The 22,767-nt window shown below is 35.6% G+C and overlaps 1 protein-coding gene across 1 annotated transcript in view; it reads left to right on the top strand.

Moving 5' to 3' along the window:
- Nucleotides 1-22,767, top strand: part of ERCC6 (ERCC excision repair 6, chromatin remodeling factor) — a 49,679-nt gene that overhangs the window by 8,552 nt on the left and 18,360 nt on the right. Inside the window, exons 7-9 of the mRNA XM_026109965.2 lie at nt 9,901-10,026; nt 14,928-15,086; nt 18,510-18,645. Of these exons, the coding sequence (XP_025965750.2) occupies nt 9,901-10,026; nt 14,928-15,086; nt 18,510-18,645 (421 nt within the window). The remainder of the gene's footprint in view (nt 1-9,900; nt 10,027-14,927; nt 15,087-18,509; nt 18,646-22,767) is intronic.

Raw genomic sequence — 22,767 nt, 5'->3', positions numbered from 1 at the left:
GTAACTTTAACAAATGATACTGCACATGTAAGAGCAGTATCTCTAATATACTGGTAGGAATTGAAATAGGGGAAATGAGGCAGTCAGAATGATAACAGCCCTCTAATAGGAATCAGACATACCTCTTAATTATAAGGACTTTGTTATTTCATTTTTCTGTTTGTTACAGTGTCTTTCAATAATATGCAATTTCTGTATTGGTATTTGTTTGTAAAATTGTGAGTATGCCCATAGTAGAGTATATAAAACAATATATTGGCTGAATTACCATTTACTTAGGTAGGGCTTTCATCTGCAGAGCATATATTTTTGAAAGGTAGTATATGTCATGTTTTCCATTTGATAGGTAAAATTACAGTACAAACAGACTATGACTCTTCAGAGGAGGGTACCCTTACACAATGTGAGAAAAGTCTGGCTTAGGTTGAGATGGGATTCTTAGTTTTCTGCTTCAATTAGTTAACTGTGCTATTCAAGAAGAAATAACTTGAACAAATGGTAGTCATACACTATTTTTGTAGAATATGTTATTGAAATCTGAGGCCACAGGAAGTTATTGTCTGTGGCAGAACTTGTCTTAGATGCTATAAAATAAACTTTTATTTCCTTTCATGTAAGAGCAGAGAGGGGAACTTGTGTCAGATGTGTATACTCTTTAATCAAATATTATTTAACTGTGTACCTATGCTCATCACAATATGCTCAGTATTGGAACTGTTTTTTACTTTTTTGTGTAAGTGAAAGTTACAGTGATCACATACTGTTATCAGTATTGTTGTGCAGAGCTAGCTGAACTTTCATAGATGAATTTATCGGAGCATACTTTCAGCCACTTTGTTTTGTAAGGAGAGCGTATCCTCCCACAAAACTCATAGCTTTCTCTTCAGGCACAGAATGAATTTCCTAAGTACTTATAATGTGTCTGGCTAACATGTTTACTTGACAATCAATGTAAAATGGATCTCAGATTTAAATTTTTTAAAAATAATGGAAAGACTTAAAGCCTATATTATTTGATTATTAGCACATAATATCTCTTTCATAAATTATGGTGGATGATGTAAGTAGTGAGGACTGGACACTTACATTGCTATTATTCTAGTCTAAAAAGAGCTGTCCTGTTTGACAGTGTTTTTTCTCTCTTGGTTTTGATGACAGTGATGGTAAAAATGTCCTTATTTAAAGAGGTAGTTGTGTCTTTTGCTACTATGATGACCTAAGGTTGTAAACTTAGTAAGATTTCTAAGAAGAGATAGCATCTTTTATTAAATAAACTAATATAGTTAGGTGGGAAAATATAACTAAGTTGTCAGAAATGCAAGTTACTTTTTAAAGTGGCAGCTGAAGGACTTGCTGCTAATCCGGTGATTTATGAAAACTGTATAACCTGGATATTAATGGTATCTCTCTAGCTACAGTGTGCTGTTGAGGTCTTTTCCTAGCTGTTGAGCTCCTAACAAGAAGATTGTGCAATGTTTACATTTTCACAACTGCCCAGAAAACATTCTGAGGGACAAGGAAGTGACATCTATTTTGTTCAGCTGTTAAATTACTAATTAGACATGCCAGTAAAGTTCAGAGAGATTTCTGGCCACAGTGGTAACCAAAAGATCAAGTTCACAAAAATGGTTGTTTTGTTTGTTTAATTGTTCTCTAACCAGTGGCATCTTGTCTCCTTTCTAGTGTAAGCGTTGAACTCATAATAACCTTCAGCTTCCTTACTTGTAATTATCTTTCGTGAATGTCTTTCAAATAGCTTTCAAATAGTCCTCCAGAAATTCATGGGTTCCGACTTGAAAACCACTGCTTTAGAGTAGAAGGAACGATAGACAATAGGGCTGTTAGTGAAGAGCTGATTCATGTAGTGATAAGGCCATAGCACAAGAACCTGGTTAATGCTTGGGAGAATCAAATTAGGTTTCCACAGAAATATAAAAGCTTGTGAATTTAAATGAAGTGGTATAAGAGAAGGAGTCAAGGAGAAAAGGTATTAACACTCATCTTTTCCCATGGTGAGAATCTGAACTGCTGTGGATGAAAAGGTTTCTCCTGAAAGCAGAAGTACTTGCATTCCAGTTGTACAGTTGTTATTGCTGGCAGTGAAACCTCAGGTAGGAAGAGCCTAACTTTGCTTTCAGATCTCAGACCAAGGGAAGGTCTGGAGCCAACTGAGGCAATAGGCTTGCAATTCCAGGATGCTGCTTTTCAGAGTTAGAGCATAGTTTACTGCTCTTGAGAGCAGAGAGATTTGAGCAAGAGGATAATCTGAACGAGGTCCATAGGTTTAAGAAGAAATTTTTTTTTTATTGGATGCCTTAACAAAAATTAATTCTATTAATTGTTAAAATATTTACTATTTTACTGAATAAAACTGTTCTCCTCACATTTAAGTTAGACCAATATTAAATCATTTTTAATTCAGTGTTTTCATCAAGAGTAATTTATTTTGATTGAAAGTTTTAATATGACTCGCAGTTTAAATTCATTCAAATGCGTTTTTTAATAACGTTAAGATTGTGACAATTTATCCTTAGCAAAGTCATATCGTAGACTACATTTCTTTTGGTTACTAAAGTTACAATAAAAGCCTAAATGAATTTTAGAAATATCAATAACCGTAATTGCCACCAAAACACTACATCTCTTAAAAATTTCATAGCTACAGTTATTGTAGCTGTTATGCTGCAGCTGTCCACATTGACGTTTTTATGCTGACACCCCCAGGTAATCTTCATTATGGGAAATGCCGTAAGAAAATAAAATGTAGTGAATTAAGAAACATATTAAGAATGCTATAGAAATGCTGTCATTTGCTTATGTTTATGTCTTGTTTCATGTCAGTTTTACTTTTGAATGCAAATGAATGTGTGAGATTATAGTATATTTTACCCCAGAGAGAGCAGGAGAAAATCCTTTAGGATTACTTTAGTCTTCTGAACATTTAGTCTTGTGCTGGGCGCTGAATAAAGTCCTACACTTTTAAAGATTGAAAATGAGTTTCCTTAGCATTAAAACTTTTCAGGGATGGGACTTGAAGAGATTGGTCTGTGTCAAGGGGAAAATACTGTGATGTTGTTAAAGCATGATAATTAGCTAACTGTGGGACTGCTAAGAATCTCTAGAACGAGAGACTGTTTTTGGAATAGGAGCTGGTGTTTCTGCAGTAAACAGGGCAGGCAAGTGGGAGCACTGAGCTCTTTCCTTTCATTCCAAAGGTTACCCTGGCCACTCAAAGAAAAGAGACACAGAAAGAGAAAGGTGATCAAGAGATAGTAAAAAAAGAAAGTTAGCTATACAGAATTCAGCTCACACTCCAAGTAATTTTAGTTCTTTTTCCTTGTGCAGGTTCTTGTTGAGATTACGTGACCTTGCCTTTCTCCAGTTACTGTAATTGGAGTAGCATTTGCTATGCAGACACACAGGGAAAAATACTCTTTTCTGAAGAGGTTAACATTTAAGATGAGTTATATCAAGCAAGAATAATGGACAGTAGCAGGGAAAATGAGGATTACGAAGAGGTAAAATAGATAAGTAGAAGACTCTCAGGCATTTAAATATAGGGTTCAGTGAAAGGTAGTAAATCATCATTCCCAACTCTCCTTCATACTGGCTGTTACCAGCTGTATCCAGAGGCCTGGATTAGGTTGAAGCTAAAGGTCTCAGAGACTTGATCTCCATCAACAGCCAGATGTCAGTTGTATAGTTTGTTTTATGCAGCGGTGACTTTTGGTCTAGAAGTGTTCAAAGTTGGGGCTAATGGAATTGTTAACATGTTGCCTCTTGTGTGGTGGAATTGTCAGGTCATGACAGAACCACTTTCTTTGAAGACTGTTGAATGAGTAGAACTGCATCTGTTTTTTGGCTGCTTCTACCTAGAATCAAAAGATAAAAGTAACTTATGCAGGTTAAAGGCACAGGAAGTAAGCCTTTGCCAGATTCGTTACAAGACGACTGCATGGTTTTCTTAGGTTACCGTCTTTGAAGATTTTGCGGATGTGGAAGCTGCAGTCTGTCAAGACTATCTGTTGAGATTCTTTTTTTTTTTTTTTCCCACATGCTTATCAAAAATTTCCTGTGCATTTAATAAAAATATAACTGAATAACTTGCTGCTCATAATAAATGCAGTTACTCAATGTGATATATTATAGGCATCACTAATACAATGTCTACACAAGGTAATAGCTTGGAGTTAAAAAGAACATTTCAGGGATCTCATAGTCACTGTCCCCATGGCAGCTGACAGTACATACCTGCTGGCTGCTTCAGGGAAGGAATTATATGCCATGTTGTGGGAGGTAAGTGCTGAATCTGTATTTTCGTGTTTATTATGTATAGTTTGTGGACTACAGTTGTTTAGTTGATAGCTCTTCATTCAGTTGCGTCAAATGCTTGCACATAAGGCTCCAAAAGCTTCTTTCCGTGCCTCCCAAGTGACATCCAAGAGACTGAGTTGCTGGAAGTTGTGGCTATCAGTACACAGAGCAGTTGCTACAAAGATTCAAATCAAAAACAAAGATTGGCCAAAAAATTAGTTGCATTTTCCTCTGATTAGATCAGTTTTCATGTGCTAGCTGTCTTTGAAGTATCTGAGTCACTGAATCTTTGAATATTTCAGAGTTATAAATTAAAAAAGGATTAAATATTACCTTTCCTGGAAGACATTTTCTTAGAGCATCTAACTGCTCTTTAAAATGACAAAGCCAAGACACAAATGAAGATATATTTTGGCTCACTTACTGAGTACACCTTTCATTCTAAGCTCAAGTGTGTAATTGTCTACATCAGTCTCACTTTACTTGCAGAGACTTGTGCTACTAACTGCATGTATTTCATCTGTTAGGATGTACCAATTAAATCCACCCATATAGACCATAAAAAGTTAGATCAGAAAAGTAATGCTGAATGCCTCAATTTAGCAAATTAGGATAATCTGTAAGGGATTCTTAGCTGTCTAAAATAGAAAACATATTGTGCTTCAAAAATGCAAACTATATTAAACACTCAGCTTGGTTCCTGACTGTATTTTTAAAAAAAAATCAAATTGTTCTCATTACTGTGTTTTGGATGTAGAATTTCTTTCTTGGGTATTGCAATAAGTGGGAAATGAGATTAGCTATCTGAACAAAATCCTACATTAAGAAAGATTTAATTGTGTGATATATGGCTTTCATACTACATTTGCAGGATAAAATCATACCCATGTTAGTGACCATGGGCAATATAAAAGTAGATTTCTCAAAGGTCAGCCTTGTATTTTCAAGAAACTGTAATACAGTAAAACCCGTATTTCTTGTTTGTTTTGGCATGTCAGTAAGATTTAACTGAGATTAGTAAGGAATTTTCTTATTAGGTCAATATGTTATTCTGTAATTAAGTAAAATATGTGCTACTGCTATTCCTCCCTCCAAAGTATAACATCTGTGGAAGCGTAGAGGACCAGACTGTCTAACTATCTGATCTGCTCTAGGAAATAGTGTTTGTCCTCCCATTGCTTCAGCCATTACGAATATTTACACTCTTTTAAGGAAGATAATTAAGTTTTGCTGTAGACTGTGCCTTAATACAGTGGTTTACATTAAGTTCACAGCTTTTTAAAAACTGGATAATTTCTTCATGTTTTGCAATTTTTTTTATTGTGACGTTAACAACAAATTGCTACTACTTCATTTGAACTGGTTTTTGTTTTGCTGGGGAGAACAGACCTTTGGTAGAGATGTAGCACCAGAACCTTCAATTCTGTGGTCCTTGTAGTTACGCACTTCAGTAAAATAACAGATAGAGTGTGTGTCAAAGAAGCATTTCTTCAGGAAAGTTAAGAGCATAACTTAACTCAAATTCTACATGAACTGCTTTTCTAGGCATCTAATAATCCCAAGAGATATATTGGCTAAATTAAGCTGAAGTAACTAAATTCTTGCAATGATGCCTGACAGCTAAACACAGGGCAACTATCAGCTTTTGTTAATCGCACTAAGGAAGTTTCTTCTTCATTGTTTCTGGATCACTTTTTCTAGTGTACACTAGAGGGCAATCTGTGTCTTCTCAGGGGAGACTGAAGCTTCACTGTTGGCTAGCGGTTATTTGTGCTGGAATATAGAGTTAGAGGCTGACTCTTGCACAAATTACTGCCCCGTTTGTCACCTGTATTTATTTAATTTGGTTTTAATATGGATACTTCACCTACTGTCACTTCAGAAGCTTTGTAATTTGCAATTGTTTGACTATAGTGTGATAACCAGGTGTTTCCTTTCTTGTTTTCAGTTTTGTCAGTAATGATAAAGTCTGAAGCAATCACTGTCAGCATTTGTCAGTTTGAATCATTGATCTTTTTCTGCAATTCAGAATAACTGACCACCTCTGCCTGGTGACACGACATAGTATAGAACAAAAACAAATGCATTTTCATGGTATCCTTTTGGAATGTATCGTATCTGCCTTTTTGGACAGGTTAGCCTCTAGAACATGAATTTTATTTTCCTAAATCAAACTCTTAACAGACTGCTAGTCTACGATTGAGGTTTCCATTCCTGTGTTAATATAGATAAGTCTATGGGGAGAACTTCAACCTTTTATATATTTTATAGTAAGTTCTTTTTTATTTTTTAACTAGAAAATTGATTTCCCTTAATGAAATAATAGCAGTCTGTGTGCTCACATGTGAATATTAGCAGCCCATCAGTTTTAATCAGAAAACTGTAAGCTGTCTTTGCCTCACCTGTTTTCTTTCCTGTGTATGCTGTTATTTCTTTTCATTGTGATTTTTTTGTTTCTGAAGGCGGAATGAGTTAAACAAGAGAGAGAAAATATTTTTCAAGTGAAGCTGGCTCTCTAAACCTGTACAGTACTGTGTGTTCCTGGTTAATATTTCAGTGCAGCCAAGTTTGACAGTTATTGCAACTTGCACATATTCGGAGATGATAGTGCTTATTTTCATTAAATAAAGCAGGACCAAAATACTTCATTTGTGGCTGGGTTCATAAAAGCAGACTGTAAGTATTTTGTCAAAAGATAAGTAAAAGGCTGATCTAGAAAACTGCCATAATTAGCTTTGAGAAAACAAAGAGTGTACAATTGTTGTTTGCGTATCCAGTGTTGTATTTCTTTCCTTTTCTCTTATTCCTAACCGAATTAAAACCGAAGGTTTTAATAAAACCAAAGGTTTTAATAAAAAAAAAAGTCAGAGACACAGCCTTTAAATGAAGTTCCTACAAGTTTTGCCAAAGTAAGTGGTCAGGAAAGGAAGAGAGACCCTGTTAATGCTGCCACTGGGGAAAACACACTTTAGCTTAAGTTGTACTGAGAATTTTCAGATCCTTGAGGGAGGCGATTTTTGAATGACCTAACAGTAGGAACAGTCTCTTTTTGAGTTTTCATCTTATTTCCTACCCAAAATGCAAACACAGGTTATATGTCCTTACAAGGGCAGGTTTCATTGGTTTAATTGCCTGCAGAACTGCTTATTTAGTTAAAAATACAAGGGGAAACACTAGAGCTTCATTCCCCTTGTTGTCCCCCCATGAATGTGTTCAAGACAGAAGACTTCAATCACATTTTATTTTAAACTGTTTTAACTGAGAGGATTTTTAACTAGTGGAGAAGACACTTATTGGGCTGGAAACAGTTACGGCACTGTATGTGTCATTGCACCAGTGGTATCTATTCTTAACATGGTTTAGCTAGATGGCATGGGTGAAGTCTTAAAGATTTAGAGCAATGATTAAAATGGCTTATAGTGTCTTCTGTGTTTGCATAGTTGAAAGTGCAGTGTGTCAGGGATGGTAGGTGGCTTACAGACAGTCAGTTGAGAAACATCTGAACAGTTACTTTTATCTCTCTACATTGACTGATTAAGTCAGGACATAAGACAATAAAATTGTTTTTAAATTGTTTCTGTAGCTGGTGATACTGTCAACTTTATGCCATAAGTTAACTGACATTTTTATGATGCTGCTTCTTTTTCCAGGCATAGATAAAATTGAACTAGTAGCTCTGAAAACATAAGACACTCACTTGACCATAAACTTAAAGCGCTTTGGATTGGTTGTAGCAAGACTGGAAATGCATTAAACTTTGCATATCAATGCCTCGGTAAACTGTGTCTTCAAATGCTTCAGGGAAATGGAGAGCTTTATAGGAAAAGAAGGATGAATGACTTCAAAAAATGTTTTTCCGCACAGAGTGGTGGTGGGGTTTTTTGTTTGTTTGTTTTTAAGAACCCTGTTAATCATTTATCCTGCAATTTTTTTGCTACCATGGCTGTCCAGCCAACTGGGAGCTGTTTGCATAGTGGGTAAGCTGGAGAGGTAGAATGTTACCAAGGGGAAAACAGGTATATTCACTCACCTGTAAGGCCTGTCATTCAGAAACTGGAGGTGTACTGGAAAACTGTTGCAGCCCGCTAAGTCCTCCTCCGTCTGGCCACGGCGGGATTGTTTTAGAGTGTATTCTCTAGCTGTTTCTTCAATGCAGAGTTGAATGACTAACCAACTGAGTTTTCCAGCGTCTCACCTGGGAGTGTTTTTTTGTGTGTGTAACTTAATACAGTAAATTTCAGTGCTAGGAGTAGCTTAGTTCTTGGCCTGAATTTTCACTTGCTGCTTTTCATCCCATCACTACTGTTACGGCTCTATCACATGATTTCATTCTTCATGTATTATATTTTGGACGCCTGTAGACTGTCAGGTCTCTTCCTTCCAAGCATCACTCAAGTTAGCATTTTTAGTTATGAGTAAGGAATATGTATTCAGGCAATAATATCTACAGTGGCTTAGACAACAGTGCACACTTGGTTTACTGGCCTGTTTGGGGAAGGAGAGACTGCTCATTGGGGTGAGGAGAGGATTTTGGTAGGAAGATGAATATATCTACAATGTCTGTAAGGAGGTACCCAAATCATTTAGTCCGAACAAGCATGGCAACCTTTTATTAGATGAAATAGGGCTACTTCTGTGCTGCACCCAGAGCAGTAGCATGAGGGTGAGTTTTCAGTCTGTTCTATAGTTTAACAATTGTTTATGTAGGAATTTCGTCAGATTATACAAATTCAGCTTGGCTGCAGTGGATGGCACTTCTGTGAGAGCATTCTAGCAAAACCCAAATTGTTCATGAAGTGCTGTTGATTGTTTCGTACTTATTTGGCCAATACTGAGTCTGTTCCTCCAGCTGGCAGTACATGTACAGTTTGCTTTTTCAGGTAGATGGTTTTGTTTTACTAAAACAAAAATGAGGCCGTAATTTCCTTGGATGTTGATGGTCGTCCAGTACTTTTTTTGAAAGGGGAGAAAAAGGTAATTCTACGGACTGCCTAGATTCCAAATACACGGTTAGGCTGCATACCTGGAATCACTGTGTAATTTCAAAAGCTCGGAATACTCTCTTAACAATGGCTGATTAACAGCTTTACAAGAGGACATCACCCCAAAGACAGTGACATTGCCGGTTGATCCCTCTGTAAAGATTATACATTACTGTAACATTTCTCTAGATGAAGGAAACTATTTAAGTATTTGGTTAAATTCATAAAAAATGTCTTTACCTTGGAATACCAAGTCTTACTGATTTTAATGGAGGTTTAGAAATTTAAGATGTCCAGTTTCTTTTAATGGTGTTAGCCTTTGATTCCTTTGTATTAGTATTTTTGTCTGTAGAAAACTGTAACTAGCTATAAAACGCTGAAGGCTTATAACCTAATATTCAAGAGTGCATGCTCTTTTTAGCATGTCAGTCTTTTGAGCATGTAATTGCATAATTATAACTCTCCGCAGCGTGTTACTATTAAAATGTGTGCCATCTCCCCAGAATGTATTTGTTGTTTTCTGCTTGGTGTAAGATTCAGTTTAGTTTTCATGTAGTATCTTTTAATTGCAATAATTGAACGTTGACTCTTTGTGTCACTCCAGGAGGTGGCAAAAAGAAAGTCTGAAGGACAAAGAACATCGCATGGCTGAGGAACTTTCCGATGAAAGTGATACTGAATTCGAAGAGGGTTTCAAAGTACCAGGATTTCTCTTCAAAAAGCTTTTTAAGTATGTGCTGAACACTTTATTTTAATGTTATGCAGACACCGCTATATGGTACTAATATTAGAGTAACAGTGGTGATGATTTCCAGATGCACTTTGCTGCAACTTTCATTCAGAGAATGATCATTTAGGTTTCAGTAGGAAAAATGTATAAAAAGGTATAAAGCTGCAGGAGCAAACCTCAAAGAAACTCATTAATTGTGAGCACAAAAAGAACTTAATGAAATTAAAAGTTAAATGCAGTTATATAAAAATACGGTTAATAACTGACTTGTTAAAATATTGTGAAATATATGTTAGTAAACTAAGGATTGAGAAGCTGTTCTTGTCTGTTTCTGTAAATGCTTTCTTTTGTTGGTAAGTTTTCTTTTAATTCAGGTGTGGAGAGGAGAGAGAATAGCTTTAAATTGAAGATAAGAAGCTGACAGGTTGTGATAAATGAAAAGAAGTAATATAGATGTTTCTGTGACTGGATAGAATGAGTGGAATTTTCTGCCAGCAAAAATAGTGGACACCTTTTTTCTGAGAAGTTGTTTTATAAGTCATATTATAAAATAGTTTTTCTTTAAAATTACGCTAGGCAAAATGTTCAAAAACGGTGCATTCTTATTCCTTGTAGTAGATGGACAGCTGCTGTGCAGTTCAGTCTTTGATTATTTAATGATGCATCACAGATTCGGACAGGACTGCTGTGTTTCATTTTTTGAGACAGTGGTGTTCAGGGATACTTTCAAGCAACTCTTCTTCATCTCAGTAAGCTATTTACAAAAGACAGTTCAAACAAGTTAGCAGCTGACAAGTTAATTTATTACATAATCTCTCTCTAACTTTGATGTATCATTTGTTTGAATTCATTTTTGTTGGCAGAATTTCATACAGCAGGAAAAGCATCTCTTTCAAAAAGCTAACTCTAAAACCTTACAATTAGTATTGTAGGTAGCCACAGTTTCTAACAGGCATGCATGGTATCCCTTTCAACAGGGCCACTTAGTCTTAACCTCAAAGAAATTATTACTGTTGTCCTGTAATTCTTCAGAAGCAAAGCAGCGGCTCTGAAACGGAGTTGAATTAATGACTGTGTTGCCAGGACCCTACACAGCCAATATGTGGTCTCCAGTTGTTTATGCAAAGGTACTGCAGAAATAATCATCCTGAGAATGGATGCGTGGTCTGAGCAATCTGAAGGGAGTTGAAATGAGGCAGACAACTAAAAATTAGTCTTAGAGATATCAGCCTCACTAATGAAGGGTATCCCTGCAAACAAGAGTCAGCTGACAAAACTTCCTAAGTGGTCAGAAAGATCAATTGAGTTGAATGATTTGTCTGACTTGTAAGTTAAATGCTGAAATCTCCAGTGTAGGAAGGCTCACAGTCAATAGGCATTAAACTTTGAGTTCTGACCAAGTTCAGTACAAAAGATGGAAGTATATTGACCCGAGGAGGTGTGCATCACTATACTGTAAGTGATCTTTCTGCACTGTTGAATTGAATTCCAAAGAAGTTAGCTTGCACTTCTAGAAATAGTAGATTCTTACGTTCTTTTTTTCTGGTAAGCCTGTTAAAGTGAATGATCTGTTTCTTCCTTGTGTGTTTATCTGCTCTGAAAAATATTCAACAAGATGTACTAAGCTAATACCACTGGTGCTGTTGTGGAACAAAACTAAACTTAGTTAGCAAGGCTAACTTACTAGCTTTGCCTTACACTCTCTGCGCCTAGCCTAAGAGAAGTTGTACATAAAAAGAAATCAGCTTTCTTCATTATTTGCTCTCTGTAATTGGTTTCTCTGATACAACTGAGATGCAGTTTTGTCTTAGTAACAGTGTAACTAAACTCTACTAGCTACAGCAGTGCATTTTAAAATATGAATCATAGCATGGTTACTCATGTAAAATGCAATTCAAACATAACTATTTGGAAGACCAAGCAGCATTTTTATTAGACTTGCACAGTATTTTTAGAATGAAAAGAATATAAAATTGGTGCAATGAAAGCACAAAATTCAGGAGTTAGCCTTGATTATCTCCCTGTATAACCATTTTTAAAAAAAAAAGTGACTTGGGGTGATTTTTTTGACTTTGTAAACTTTTGTATAGCTGTAATTATAGCAAGCCTAGATGATTAAACAAAGAATTGGTATAACAAAGCACCTTAATTTATGTGTTCTAACAAACTAATGTTTTTCTCTGTTTATTTTTCAAGTCAATTGAATTAATACTATGTCCTTGAGAAAAATATGCTTTATCTTCATTTTGGGAGGTGCTTATAACTGAAAGAATTTGAAAATGTACTTTGTGTGGAATCATTTCCATCCTTCCTGTGCATAATAGAAAATATATATTTAAAAAAAGAAGGCTATGCAACTAGTAAGACTAGTAAGATTATTTTATGGTGGAAATTTTTGTAAAAACTACTCTGGCGCAATGGGTACAAATGCTATTGACCTTCAGAAAAGGTGAAGCATGACAGCATGAAAAATTGTCCACAGCCTAATAGATGGGCCCTGTCTACCCAGAGCTTTTGAACTGTATTTACAAGACATTCTCTAAAAATGTGTTTCTGGTTTTGTTTGATATGTTATGGGATTCTCATCTCTGGTCTGACACACAGTATTCCTGTATTAGGAGGATTTGAGAGTTGAAATCATCTGTCCAGCTTCATGAATGTGTTCTAGTATTGCATCTGGAAAAGGGAGAATAAAAATCTATGTAGTTAATTAAAGCCCTATATTTGCATAGTCTTGAGATCTTGTGTAGAGCGTATTTCCTGCATAGGGAATGGAGGGATGCTGCAGATGGATGCTTTATTTCCTTAATGATGAATAACATTCAGAACTCTTGAGTATGAAAGGTATGAAAGTCTTAATTACTATTCAGGCTTGTTTGGAAAGCTTCTGCAGGATTGACTTAGGAAAAGGAAGTGTTTTGTGACCCAAAATGCTTCGACGTTTTCATTTTCTATTGTTTTAAAAAACATGATTTTATAGAAAGTAACATGACTCTTGCTATTCTCCTTCCATCTTAAAAATTAGTTCTGAATTTTTTTAGCTACAGATTTTAAAACTTTTCCTAGTAAATTATCATCTGATGTGCTTATTTAGGCCTATTATGGTTAGTAGTAGTTACTAATACACTCTTTGTATTTTGTTGATCTGAATGCCTTTGGTCAAAATACCTGCTTTTTTTTCCCATTTTTAGATATCCTTAGAGCAGAATTTCTCCCAAATTTTAATATCTATTGTGAAACTTTCTGTGGAGAGAGGGGGAGTGGGAGAGAGATGGTTATAAATGCAACTAGCTATCAAATGCTGGGTGTAATCCTAAAAAATAATACAAAATAATATCATGGAATTTTGAGTGGTTGTTGTTTGAAGATATGTGTTGGCTATTAGTCTGGTTGAGCAGCTTCTGTTTGGAATTAAGATTTTCTCCAGTTCTTTAATATTTCCACTGGAAAATGTTCTGGCCTTCAGAAAGATAAAGTAACAGGAGCATCTTATCCCAATCACAGCTAATCCTGCAAAACATTTCACAGTTGTTTTTAGATTCCTTCATTTTTAAGATGAATTCCACCCTAATAAAAGGGTGGGGATTTGGGGTGTTTTTTTTGTTTTAAGGGCTTCCTGGTATAGTACATTTGAGGTACCAGCATATTGTGTGATAATGCCTGAACCATTAGATATGTTCTTTGATCATCTTTTTCTAAATACTTGATCCTTTTTTTCCTGTGTCAGCATTCATCTAAATACAGACAGCTCACATAAATTGATTTTAATAGTACTTCATAGACACTGGTGTCATTAGCTGTCAGTATTCCTAAATATTCTTTGTTCAAAGAATGAAACAGAATTTTGAAGTGCATCCAAGAGAAAGCCCTAAAGTGAAAAATCGCTCTTTCATAGAAAGCTATGATTCCATGTTCTCTCCACTCCAGGAATGCATGCCATCAAGGAAATACAATCAGTAACCTTGTTTTTCTCTAAGTTACAAGATACAGAAATGCTGCAACACGTTAATTATCTTTGATATTGTTCTTTAAATCTACTGTTGCTTCTTTTCCTTTTGTTCTGTTTTCAATTTAAAATGCATCTTTTCAAGATGGGTATTATTCCTACTGCTGTCACTATTTCATATCATTATAGAAAAAGCATGTCCTAAAATGATTCTCAGTCCAGCACCCTATCTGCACCTTTTTGGCTTGTCATCATAGATGGTTGTTTTCAGATCTACTTCTTCCAACTGGAATGAATTTTGCATCATTGCTTTTTCTATTCCCAGTCTTTCACTGGAAATTTTAACTACCCTGCTATTCTCACGTAGTAGTGCTTTGTGGCATCCCATTCACTAGAACAGGCTTTGTTTTGCCTTGCAGAACGTTTTTGTTTTGTTGGCTTTTTTTCTTTATTTAAAGAGATTAATATTATTAAATTAATTTGTTTAAAAACAAAAAAGCATGCTTTGATAGATGAGATCTGTTTTCACAATGGAGTGTAAAGTCCCTACCTCATAGAAGTCTTAACTTTTCCTTCAGTTCAAGTTATACATTCCAAATAATACAATTTATTAGACCCTTACATGACTTGTTTTCTGAAACGGTAATGCTTTGTTGGAGTAGCTTCTCAAGCTGCTTTTAACACTTAAAATATACATGAAATAAAATACCCTCTAATTACTGTGACTATCAGTTTAATTAGAAATGTTTTAGCATTGCATAAAGAATGAATGTCACATGTAATGTCTAAATGCATCAAAAATGTATGACCTAGTAAATACAGCACTCATGTAAAACACACTTCCAGCATGTTACTGTAACTAGTATAAGAACCTTACCAGATGATTAATTCATGAGTACTTTGTGTTATGATCTGTATTATCAAACATTTGCCATCTTCTTTTTCCTTGTTTTAGGTACCAGCAAACAGGTGTTAGGTGGCTCTGGGAATTGCACTGCCAGCAGGCAGGAGGAATTCTGGGAGACGAGATGGGATTGGGCAAGACCATCCAGATAATTGCCTTCTTGGCAGGTCTGAGCTACAGCAAGATCAGGACTCGTGGTTCAAATTACAGGCAAGTGCTCCTCTGCAGACTGTCAGTCTGTGGAGCTCAATGAATATTTCATCAGATGTATTGCTGGTGGAGGAGGGTCCTGTGAATTATTAATGACATTTCAATTACAATATTCCTTTAATTCTTTTAGTGGGGGACATCAAAGGAAAAATTTTACGAGACAATGGAGCTGTAGGGCAGGAAAAATTAAACATGTAACACTTTTAATGAATTCCAGGCATTGATGCTTCATTTTGCAGATGAGCCGCACTAGATATTTTGGGTCAATAGTGTCTAAGGTTAGCTTCCACAAATGGATTGTTTACAAACTCAATTACATTAATATCAATAGTTTACACAATATGGAATTTTAAATTAGATATAATACCTTCAGTTCCATTTATTAAATTTTACATTAAAATATTTGTTCTGGCAAGACACCAGGTGAATGCTTTACAGGAAGTAGCAAGCTGATTTGTGATGAAAGTTAGAGTTTCTGATCGGTGGGGAGTCATCCATGCCAAGAAAAACAGTAGTAATGGTAACAACTGTAACTTATACAGAGGAATTCCCACCTGCTTTTTGCCTCCCTTGCTTTTGAAAACTCTGCTAGAATGACTCACCTTTCTTCCAAGGATCTTTCATGTTATGTTACTAAACAATATTTAAGAATTCCTTCTTCATAGGTGAAATTATGAGAAAAGGTACTTCTTGGTGTTGTTGGATTTACAAGTGCTTGCATTCTAGTTCTGTTGGCCTGTTTTCCTAATGTAAATTACTATGTACATTTTAGGAAATGTAGTATATTAAAAATAAATTTTACCTTGCTTTATGTAGAGGTGTATTTAAATTACACTTATCATGGACATGAAATGTAAAATAATGTTTTAAGTAGAAAATATTGGTGTCTTTCAGAAGCACTTTTTTTTCCAGCTGCTTCAGTTTTGTTCCTACCATAGTCTTTATGTACAAAACAATTGCTCTGTCCTCCATCACTCAGGCCAGTTGATTTCTTTGACACAACTGCCTGATTTAAGATGCTGCTCTACAGCTTATTCTGTGCAGTTATATTCTCTGCCCTTGTTGGAGCTCCAGTGAGTTGATAGAAATCTTTCAGGAACGTCTCACCAGGCACTGTTAAACAGTTACAGCTTAGGACCTTAGAAACTGCAGTGAAACTGCAAAACAACTTCAAAAAGGCCAAAATAGAAGTTGCAGTATTCTTTCTGAGTATGAGATCCTGTGTTCTATTCCAGTTTTTTTGATTTGTGCAGGTAACTAGGCAGACCAGCATGACAGTAACTCCTGAGAAGAAACAGGTTTTAATTTTTTTGTGAAAATTCCTTTATTCTGATTTTGCTTTTGTTTCATAGGGCAGAAGGTCTAAATGACTTGATCCTTGCATGGTGGAGCATTTTCTGCCTCTGCAGTCTGAACTAGAAAGGCACTAGCACTAGCTGGCTTCTATCTGAAAGCCCTGTAGTCTTGTAAGCAGGAGACCTTCTGGTCAGTGTGGCTGAGAGGTAGAATTTGTTGCGAGTGGACAGAGTCATGTCATCAGCATGCCTAAATGCTTCCAGCTCAGCTCGTATCTTACCACTTTGGTTTGCAGATGGAGCTAGTGTATTGCTGCATGAATCTGGCACTGCAGCCTTTCCCATAGTCTCTTGCAGCCTCAGTTCCCCATCTGTAAGATGGAGAAAATACTACTTTGATCACTCTGCAGGATTATAAATGTTACCATTTTTAGGAGGCACTCGAGTATTAAGAAAATAGAGCCACTATAGATTTTTGTAAACATTCAAAATACACAACTTTATCAGTGAAATTCTCTTCAAAGTGTTCTTTGCTTCAAAATAAGATGACTAGAAACATTTTTCTGTAAACTACTTCTGATTCCGGTATTTGTCTGTTTTTTGAGGCAGCTTGAAGACTAGCTAAAGTATGACGCAATTTTCTTACTGGGCATATTAATATGTTTCTTCACTTTTAACAGTTAATGAGCTACTTTAAAATAATAGTCACATGGATGGGGAAAGCCAGATGTCATACAAAGTATTCAGTAGAAGTGTTGCAGTCATGATGGTCTAAGGATATAAGAGAAGCAAAATTTATAGGGAGAGGAAAGGTCATTAATTAGAAAAGTTGACGTAGCTGGAGCAGGTTTGGAAGAAGCAAATGAGCTTTCAGATCAGTGGTCCTTTCATCAGGAAAGACAAAGCAGCAGACCTCCCCTTGGATTGCTGGGAGTTCTCATAAGCTTTCATTAGACTATGTAAGTTTTGTATATATTACTTTTTTGATGATGAAAGAGAGAAGCAACATCCAGGTTGTCATTATGCAGATGGATAAGCTTTTAATAAACAAGGTTACTTCTAAGTATTTTCAGTTTCTGAAGAGTGTTACTAGTGTTTTTTTGTTTTTGTTCTTTTTTATGCAGGGTCTTTCTGCTGTTCTTTATTGCTATAGGCTTGTGATTTTGAGTGTATAGTGTGATCTTTTGAATTGCTTATGTATTGCCACTTGAAATGTACACAGTTATCCATCACCATTTTGCATGATGTAAAAAGAGATCAGTACATAACTGTAGCTCTTGCCTTTGTTTACAAACTTACTTTGTTCTGTTTTTTAAACAGCAAATATATGTGAAGAGTTAACATGCAATATTTTAATTTTTTCCTACAGATCATATTTCCTATATGACTGTTGCTGTTTGTTTCTAACTGTAGTATTTCTTGTTTGGTTGTTGTACAAGAGGTCTTGTTTTTCTTTTTTAATTGTAAGAGTAGTTCTGAACTAAATGTATCATACAGAAAAGCTTTGTTTCTAATATCTCCTCAGTAATTGTCAGAGAATTATCTGATTCTGAACAAAAGACCTGGAGATGGTGAAGTTTTAGCCTGGCTCCAATGTCAGCTTCTTCTGCGGGTGGTATATTCTGCTGCGTTAGAGCCTGTCTTGTCTTGCTGTCTGTAAATTAAGGTTATAATACTATGGTGTATTACCAATATTACCAACATAAAACAAAACACCCATGTGCAATAAGTCCATTTGCAAGACTGTATCTACACATTTTCTATGAATAGAAGTAATAAAATGGTTGGTTGTTAATGATTTCATTTCTCTTAAAGAAACAGCAGTCACTCCAAACCTGATTTGTATTACCACAGGAGGAAGTTCCCTTTTGCCATATTGTTTGGAATTTTTCTATTTATGTGCTTCTATTGATAGATGCAAACATTAATTCTTCAATGGATAGGTTCTTACAGCTGTGCTCCTTTCATCTTGCTTTGAAAAAATAGACTTCTGGAAAAAGAAAATGCCACTCAATTTCCATAGCTGTCATACTCCACTTGAACTATTTTGTCGGGTTATTTTAATGGGCTGCTTAATACAGAGTATTTATTTCACACTGAAGTTTTATTCTTGAATATTCTATTTTAGGTACCAGGGGCTGGGTCCGACAGTGATTGTTTGTCCAGCTACTGTGATGCATCAGTGGGTAAAAGAATTTCATACTTGGTGGCCTCCGTTTAGAGTTGCCGTTCTCCATGAAACTGGTTCTTACACCAACCAAAAGGTAACTATTGACATTCCAAAAGCTTGTCTCTTCTTTTGTGTGTTACCTAAAGAAAAGTATCCCCTTTTCCTGAAGGTCTCTGTGCAAGTTTATGCTCTTTCTCCGATTGTTTTAAAAGGATAAAACATTCACTGCATGTATGAATCTTTTTTTAGGAAACTGTAAAAAAAAAATGGCAAGGAGTACACTTGCATTGTGGTGTAGAGTAGAGTTACCTGAACAAGTGAAACATAGTAGTAGATTTCTCATTCAGAGAGCTGTGCTTGTATGGAATTCCATGCTGCCATGACTAGACTGCTTGCGATCTAATCTAGTGTGTTTAAAACTCGCTATGGTGCTTCTGCAGTGTTAGATATGCTTCAATTTATCACAGAAACACAATATGTACGATGGCTTTAATGTTAACATGTGTTCTTTTCCTTGAAAAGTCTGTGTATATACGTACAGTAGCCAACATAATATGATACGTAATGTATTTTTACCATGGTGTTCAGGTGGTGTTCATGTAATACTAGCTAACTTTCTTGAATGTTTTCACTGAAATTGTTTGTGCTGAAGGTAGACATGTCTGAAGGTTGATCACTCTCACAGATACTAGAAAAACTTCCAAAAAAAAAAAAAACTGATGTTGAATTTAATGCAAACTGTTTTCTCTCTCTCAATTTCCACAAGGCCACCCATGTCAATATTTAAGAGTCAATATTTAAGAGTATGTAGTTTCCTCTAGTCACTTTTACAGTGCAGTGAAAACTTAAGCACACATATATGCCTCCTGTGCAAAAAAAAATTGTTTGCAATCTATACTTCAGATTTTCAAAAAAGAAAGATGCTGAGATTATCCTCCATTCTCTGGATTCAATATGGAAAGCCTTCTATATTTTTGATAAATTTGCAGAGCTTCTCTGTAATTTTCAATGAAGAGTCTCTTCAGTGAGTGCCTCGCTGTCGTTCAAATGCGTGATCCATCTCTTCCCACTGCCTACTTTACAATTACAAAACAGTCTGCATTATTATCAGCTGTTTTTGCTGCCACTGATCAATCTAAGAACCTGTTGGCATACCCGTTTCCGGTACCAGTGATTTTTTTCCTTGCATTTTTGTATATCAGAATGTCATTGATTTACTAGTTAATTCATTCAGTTTGCACAGGCATGCTCAGTTCTCATCAGTTGATCAGTATGTCAGCTGATATCACCTAATCTCACTTCCTTTAAAGACAGTGTAACTTTGTTTCTGCTTTTCTGTTTTGTGTTTGGGTGGTGGGGTCTTTTTTCCTTTTTTTCCCTTTTTTTTTTTTTTTTTTTTTCCTTCAAGTGGTGTCTTTTCTGCCTTTTTATTTGCTTGACCAGTGTCTTACCGTGTGTGTTTTTGTTTCTTTTCTTAAATCAATAAGCCTAACTTCTGTGAAGCTTCACTCTTTGGTAGCTTGAAGGAGCACAGCAAGGAAAACTTAGATTTCTTTTTTTTCCCTTGGCCTCATATTTCAGATGCTTAAATGGATTTGCAGGATTCAGCAAACCATTTTTAAATTTCTCTTTAAATATTTATTGAGTTTCTTGTAATAATGTTAAAATTGTATGGTGCTTAATTGCACTTGATTAAACGTATTGTGAGATAATCGATACAGTTACAGTATATGGCAAAAAAAGAATAGAACGCTCTAATGTGCTAATAGCTTCCTGTTGTTCAATTAACTTGGTATGTCTTCAAGCCCTAAAAGTCTGTTGACCTCAATAACATGCTTGTATGTCTTCCTAAATTAAATCATGTATGCTTATTTTGGGGTATTTGTTAATTAATGAGCTTGTCGGACTGGCTCAAATCTTTCCATCTACAGGAGTAGAAGAATAGTCAAGTTTTCAGGCCTTCATCTTCCCATTGTCATTCCATAAACCTGTTCTCAACAGCTTAAAGAATTTGCATGCCAGCTGGTGACTTTAAATAGGTTCAGTTCTCCACTTTTGCCCTTGTTCTTCATCTTTTGATAGCTGAAAGAGGATGCTTTAAACAAAAGCTTTGCTGTTGATGTGGTCTTCAACTCATATACGTTTTTCCCAAGCTGCTACTTAATCAAAAAAGAGCAAGCTTATGACTAAAGTAAATTTAAAAAATATAAAATACTTTCTCATTCTAGATGTCCTTATACTTGGAAGAAAGGAATTTGCTACTAATTTACTAGCATAAATACCACTTGTACACAGAAATTTTGTCACATGAAATTTTATTCTTATCTAGAATTTCTTTTCAACCTCCACTCTTTCTATGAATATGTTAGTGCTGATCTAATCTTGTTATGATGGTTCCATCTTCTGATTACCTGTGGCGTAAGAGGAGACTGCTTTGCATCTGTTCAGATTGTATGATATTCATCCAGAGACCACACTGGCTTTATGTTCTGGCTAACAATAAGTTTAAGAAATAAATAAGAAAATTGTCATTAGATTACATAAGCATATATATTTATTCTTCAATAGGGATTAATTTTACATGGCCAGTAGCCAAGTAACTGTGCACCTGTTGTCTCAGTATTGCACAGACTTATTTGTAATTAAACTGACAGTTCCAGTGTTGGCCTGTTACTGTTAGTGTACTGTGGTTTGTTAACATGTAAATGAGAAGAGTTTTGTGCTTGACAGCCAACTTGAAAGCAGATAGGATCTGGAAACTGAATGTTGTTCCCTCTTTTGGAGTCAGAAAGATTACATCAGCCTCTGGGCTAGCAAGAGATTAGACTGGTCTGGACCAGTAGAGGAACGTAATTCTTGCTTAAATTAACTGGATGTCAAGGAGTGAAGGTCTTAATGGATTTTTAGAAGAGTTTTAACTTGTAGTTGCTGGACAGCAGAGTGTTCATGATTAAAACACAGTAGGGCAACTTGATCTGTACAGACCTATGAATGAGAGGGACAAATGATTTCTAAGAAACAAAGAAAGGTTAATCTTAAAACTAATGAAAGAGATTTATGGAGAAAAAACAGTTGAGTAATGACAGGTGTCCTACTGGACAGACATTACTTCATAGCAGCAAGAGGCAGCAACTGGAGTTCCAGTTGATAAAACTTAAGTTTCTCTCATATGTGAGATGTTTCTAAGTACTTATTACTAATTCATTGTCAGGAATCCTGAAATATTTGCAAATACTGAATCTTTCGATATCACCAAACTGGTAAAATTATATTCTTTATGGATAGGTATTTTCTGTTTTAGAAATTGCACCTTCTAAGATGCCGAAGTGTCAGTGATTAAACTGACGTGATTAATCCTACCTCTCAGTTCTTTGGATTTGTCCATAAATTTATTTCTTCACAGAGAAAAGTGGGAAAAATATCTCTTCTGAGCTAATTGTTTTCTCATAAATTAATACTGGCCAAAGCCTTATGCTTCATTTTCATTAGTGACACTGATCGTCTAGCTCAGAAAATAAACGTGGAAGAACAGAGCAGGTTTTTTTTGATTCTGTGACCTGTTTTAAAAACCTTCTTGTTCCTAGCTTCTTCCTACCAGCATTCTTTTGTCAGAACTGGTAAAGGAATAGCACTCTTGCATGACTTTTTTTTAGAAAATATTTCAGGTGCCACTCTAAACTGTTGTCCATTTATTGAAACTTAGATAACCAAGTGAGCAATAATATCAAAGGTGAGAACCAAATATCAGAGCACAGATACTTGCTAGTGGAAATTAGGCATAAAATTACTCAATTTTACATGCAGTGCCAGTTGTCTGCATTCTCATTTGCAGTGGAGCACTCTGTCTTCACATGTAACCAGATTTGTTTTATTCCCTCAGGAATATGGGTCTGTATCAATTACAAGTCCCTGCAGTGTGCATTATTCAGTTATCGGTCTGTTATTGATAAATAGTTTTGCCTGTTTGAAGAGCACCGAATCTGTTTTTCTTGCTAAATTTGACCCTAAATTGTTTCTCAGCAGAATTTTGAATCACACTCAGCTTTCAGACAGGAAAAACTAAACTGCACCTATATTATTTGATAGGTGACTTAAATGCAAACTGGATTCACAGAGCAGCTATGGGCTAAGAAGGGTTTTGAGATGAAAGAAACAGTTATTAAAAAAAAAAAACACTGTACATCAGTGACACTCAAGGCTAGATTTTAAAGAACTG

This window comes from Dromaius novaehollandiae, chromosome 6 (genome assembly GCF_036370855.1).
Source record: "Dromaius novaehollandiae isolate bDroNov1 chromosome 6, bDroNov1.hap1, whole genome shotgun sequence".
NCBI lineage: Eukaryota > Metazoa > Chordata > Aves > Casuariiformes > Dromaiidae > Dromaius > Dromaius novaehollandiae.
Note: the sequence above shows the minus strand (reverse complement) of the source record. Positions and strands in the feature narration are given on the sequence as shown.